Raw genomic sequence first — 5370 nt, forward strand, 5'->3', positions numbered from 1 at the left:
CCAGCCCGCTCACAGCATTGCCTGTAACTGAATCTGTTTCTCACTCTCATTTTTTACCTTGGATGCTAAGACCAAACATTCTCATTCCATGGATTAACCAGGATGTAAGGCTTTTCATGCCTTGTTGTATGGTTCAACAGATGTGAAAGGGAATTATCACTTCAACATGATATCAAGACTCCTTTTTTTTTTTTTTTAGCTGATGGGAGATTACTAAGCCTGAATTCTTGTTTAATTTTAGTGTGTTAATTGATGGGATAATGAGCATTGATTATATGTGTTTTGGCTGCGTCATTGCAATTACAGGCTCTGTTTTATTCATGAGCCAGTCCCAAAGAATTCACTAGAGATCTAAGACAGCTTAAACCTCTCAGAAAAAGGCTCTGAATTGTTTGAGTAATGACACTCTTAGATGGAAAATTAAAGGTTCTCTTTTCCCATGCTTTTTAAGATAATTAAAATCCAGGAACAGTAAGGTGGTGAACATCCTTATTCATTAGCCTTCAGTAATTTAGCTTCTACTAAATGAGGAAAACATTTTAATTCTCTAGGCCATCTGTTGCAGTCTCCTTTGTGTGTCCTGTTACATAAAGTCTCATCTTGGATAGTTTTAACATCAGTATTGTATCCTTTCACCAGGAATGATGAGCTGGATGAGGTAGTTGAAGTCACTACCTATTAAAAGACCACCCTGGGATTAAAATGGCTGCTTGATCTTCTAGGTTGAAGTTATCCTGTCTAGACACCTCTAGGCAAAGGATCTGCAGAAAGGAGACCGTGCACAGAGATAGGCAGCATGACAAGCTGTGTGTTTTCTAATAGTGATATCCATGCCAATAAATAACAAAGTTCATCGGAGCCCTTCCAGTTCCTCTAATGTGCGACTGCTCTGCCATATGGCTCAGTGCTGCTTTTGAAAGCAGGCACTATCTGCAGAGGCTCTGTGCTGGATGCTGCTTTGGAAGCAGTTTGGAAGCAGAATGGATCTCCTCTTTGCACTGTGACAGGGGAATAGAATGTATTAGAGCAGGAGTGTGCTCACCTAGGATAAACTCTGGATCAGGAATTGAGAAACACTTGGTTTCTGACTCTAGTTATAGGAACAACTCGCTTTATAGCCTGGGACAAGTTACATTAGCCCATGCCAGGGAAGTTTCTCATTAAAATTATAATGTGTATGGCTGAATGGATTCAGTGTCTTAGTTAGTCTTGATGTAAAGTTACATCCCTACAGGTCTAAGAGGATCCAGACTCCATTAGTTTGGTTTGTTTCTGTCAAATTTTCGTGTAAATACCAGCCACACTACTTGCCAGCCCAGCAGGGGCTGCTGTAGACTGGTGTATTTAGCCAGGTAGTGATTACATTATTGACAGGCATGGCTGCAGGCAGGTTGCTTCCACAGGGCAGAGCTTGAATCCACCTGTTTGCTATTACTCGAGTTGCTTGGAGATCATAAACACCCTGGCCTCGAGATGTGTGGCTGCAGAGCAAGCATTCCCAGCACGGAGCAGTACTCGGTCAATCAGCCAGCTCCTGCTTCCACCAAAAAAAGCCCTTTGTCTGCTGCAGGCATGCCCAAGTGGTAAGTCACTGCTTTGTTCTGTCATCTTGGTGATCTGCCATTTGTCTTGAAACTCATTATCTGGATGTGTTTGTCTCTATCACAAGCCAAACCTCTCTGCTCTGTGCTGGCTCCTCTGTAATTAGTTTCAGCACTTTAGCAAAAGGTAACCAGGCTTTAGATTTTAACAGAAAGCAAGGATGTGCTTCTCACAGCTGTGAGTCCTGCTGGGAATAAAAGTCATGTGTCTGCTCCAAACTGAGCATTGATGAGGAGGGGATGATGGACCCCTCTGCACTTTCCTGGGGGTGGGCTTAAAACTGAGAAACTTCCTGGACCTCTTTCATGTTCTGAAGAAATTATATGAAGTGTATTGCAGGACCCCTCTCTTAAAATTAATTAATTAGCAGCTTTAGTAATAACAGCTCCAGCCTACTTGCTTAGGTGAGGGATTAGAAGCTGTGTGATATTCTGTGCTGGTTGTAGAGGCCACTTTCCATTGTGAAGGAAAGCCAGTCTCCCTTGGGAAGCCCTGAGTTCCTGGGGGACTAAATAAAGCTCACTCATGGAGAAACTATATACCCTCACACAATTCACCAGGTGATAACTGTGCCTCTCTTCTCTCTTGCTAGCAGCATACCTGTAGCCAAGCAGCTGGCATCAATAAAAGGTAAGGGCACCAATTTATCACCCCTTGGGGATTCAGGTCTTCCACAGCCCACGTGCAGAAAATTCCAGTAATGTCACAGAGCTGCGGAGGCTGCGTGGACCCTCAGCTGGGGCAAGATGAGAGTCTCGTGTCCCTGTGCAATGTGCTCCTGTATTGATCACTTCTCCCCTGCCTTTTCATTAAAAATCACAACCCAAATTGTCTGTGGTGCCTGATACTAACTGAGGGATGTGAGTGTGCACTCTTTAGGATGCGGCTCAGGAGCAGGGGCAATGAATCCAGCCAAAATCCCAACTATACCATAATGCTGAAATGCGCTGCTGGTGCTCAGGCACGGGCATTTCTGTGCAGCCAGGCTTCCCAGTTGGGTCATGTTTTCCATGATAGAGGACCCTGGGAGTCCAAACACACCTGGACAGCCAGCATGACCTGTCCCCATGGCATGGCAGGTCCTCGCTGGATGCCCAGGGTTAGGGTAGACCAGAAGGGTCTCACACATTGCCCTGTGTTACTGCCCTAGCTCCGAAGGGAAGCTTCCTTCAGGGTGTGACTCTGTAGGACGAGGCATGTTGCTGGCCCACTCCAAATAAAATCTGGGCCGGGTCCTTTGTGGTATAAACACTTTCAGTCTCATTAACTTTAGCGAAACTACGCAGATTTCCACCCACCCAGGATGGTTCTAACAGATAGCTTTCAATTACATCTCAAGTGCCGCTTTTTCGGGTAGACTGATAACTTTTCCTCCCTCCAGCTCTAGGACAAGGCTCAGACCTTGAAAAAGCTTTTGCTACAGTGGCTTTGGTGTATAACAATAATGCTGACCCGGAGGGCAAGCTCAGCAGAGCTGAAACCAAGAGCTTGCTGCAAACCCAGTTTTGGCACTTCATACAGGTGAGAGGGTTTGGGTGAGTGGGTGGGACTGTGACAGCACTGACCAGGCACTTTGGGTGCAGGGATGGCACCTCAGGCTCTGTCCTGCAGCTGGGCAAACATCAGTCCATGAGATAATCTCAAGCGAGACTTTAGGGATTTGAAACAAACATTCAGAGGATTAGTTGCTTTTATGTTGAGCCTGTGTCCAACACAGGGCTGAAGGAGGAGGATGAAAATAAACCACAGTGGATGTCTGCTTGCATTTGTTGAAAGAAAATAGGGCAATTGCAAAAAAAAAAAAAAAAAAAAAAAAAAAAAAAAAACAACAACCAAATGAAGAAAAAAAACCCTTAGACGGTGACAAGAGACTTAATTTATGAAGAGAGGAAGCCCAGTGCATTTAATGAGGTGTTTGATGGTTTGCCAGAGTGCTGACCCAGCACTGTGAGAGCCAGCCCTGTGCCATGGAGCCACATGCACTGTGGTCACTGGTGGGGCTGCTGGGATAGAGGGGGCAGAAAGCCCTCACCCATCCAGTTGGGTATGGTGAAAAACAGCCATCTTGGCACTTGTGGCTGTAAACTTCTTGCAGGGTTTTTTTTTTCCCCTCCCTAAATTAAAAGAAAAAAAAAAACACACCAAAAAAACCCAAACAAAACGAAAACCAAAAACCAGTTTTATCAAGTGGTAGGAAAAGCTACCACTTTAGTGGGACTAATAAAAAAAGCTCAACTAAGTAAACGACAAAGGTGTTTGGTACTAAAGACGTTCTTGACAATACCTTTGCTTCCAAAAAGAACAAAATCACATGACTCGTTGGGGAGGGGGAATTGGCACCAAATAAGAAACTAGGTTCCTTACAGAAAAAGAATTGGAAATATCAGTTGCCAATCATACTTGGGATTGTGAGATGTTTTGGAGATTATTAAACTAAAAACCCATCCTGGAACTCTAGCAAGGTTTTTTTATAAGGAAATATGAATAACAAACATGATATATAGTTTCATAATTTTAATAATCCATTCCAACAGTGATGCTCAACAGGACAGGGAATAGTACTGAAGTTATGCCCATAAAATCTAGAGTTCCTGAGACCTTCACAGTATATATTTGTATATATTTAAATATTAAATTTAGGAGGTTGGTTGATTGGTTGTTTCCTCCCCCCAGTTTTATCAAGACATAGGACTCCCTTTTTTTCCAGCAGTTACCATCTATGTCATCATCACTGTCAGATTTTCAGTCATGATTAGGTGTCTTTTAAAAGATATAATCTGGATTCTGGTGGAAACTTTGAGGACTGGTTGTTCTCCTGTCTGATTGCAATAATGTGTCTGTTTGAATTCCTTGGTATACCTTCAGAAAAACTACTGTAAATGTTGATATAAAAACATGAATTGGAAGATAGAAAAATACATTAATGTTTACATAGGTAGATGTCTCTTTTTTTAACGATGCAATAAAAAAGTTATTTTATTCTTAATTTTTTTTTTCATTTAAAATCCTACATAGGGCCAAGAAAACAAACCAAAATACCAGGAGATAATTTCTGACTTGGATGAGGAGCCAGAGAACAAAATTGATTTTGAAGATTTCATGATGACATTAGTCATGCTCACTCTAATGTCTGACCTCCTGCAGGAGATCAAAAACGTGAAAACCACAAAATGATCTGTGCTTTAAAAGGAGAAATAGCTTGGCACTTTATAAGAAAGGCATGAGTGAATTACGCAGAGATATCAGCGTGTGCCTGGATACCTCGTGCTGGTCCCTTTTAAATGGAATAAAATCTGGTCCAAACCTGGCTGAACTTACTCTTCTGTAGAAACAGTCCATGGAGTGAAGATTTGGTGCTCAGGGCTTTGTGTCTGCTGCATTGGTGCTTTGCGGGAGTGTGCTGACTGGGCTCTCCCAGACCTTTCCATCCTCTCCCACACTATTGTGGGGAGATGATGGGGAGACTGCAAAAATGTGCAGTCCCATCTCCCTTGGGGCAGGGCTGCCTGGCTCTCCCAGTTACCCCAGGGTGCTTCAGCCCTGAGCAGGGTGTTACCAGGGATGGGTTTCACAATTGGCAGTGGCCACAAAAGGTGTTACAGCCTTAGGTAAACATTGACTTTAGCCTGCAGGGTTTCCACCCCACCATTAACCCTGCTGAAGGGAGCATTTATTTATTTATTTATTTCCTCCTCCAGCTGACCTCTTCAGTGAGAGATCACAATAGAAGAATTTCAAGTCCAGCTTTTGCAATGCATCTTTGGCAGC

The 5370-nt window shown here is 43.3% G+C and overlaps 1 protein-coding gene across 1 annotated transcript; it reads left to right on the forward strand.

Moving 5' to 3' along the window:
• Positions 1 to 1458: 1458 nt before the first annotated feature.
• On the forward strand, positions 1459 to 4776 carry SNTN (sentan, cilia apical structure protein). The gene is made up of 4 exons (XM_017826826.1): positions 1459 to 1583; positions 2198 to 2232; positions 2984 to 3123; positions 4618 to 4776. The coding sequence occupies exons 1-4, from the start codon at positions 1474 to 1476 to the stop codon at positions 4774 to 4776; spliced, it is 444 nt and encodes a 147-aa protein (XP_017682315.1). The 5' UTR covers positions 1459 to 1473.
• Positions 4777 to 5370: the final 594 nt, after the last annotated feature.

The sequence above is a fragment of the Lepidothrix coronata genome, unplaced genomic scaffold, assembly GCF_001604755.1.
Source record: "Lepidothrix coronata isolate B3197 unplaced genomic scaffold, Lepidothrix_coronata-1.0 Scaffold131, whole genome shotgun sequence".
Lineage (NCBI taxonomy): Eukaryota > Metazoa > Chordata > Aves > Passeriformes > Pipridae > Lepidothrix > Lepidothrix coronata.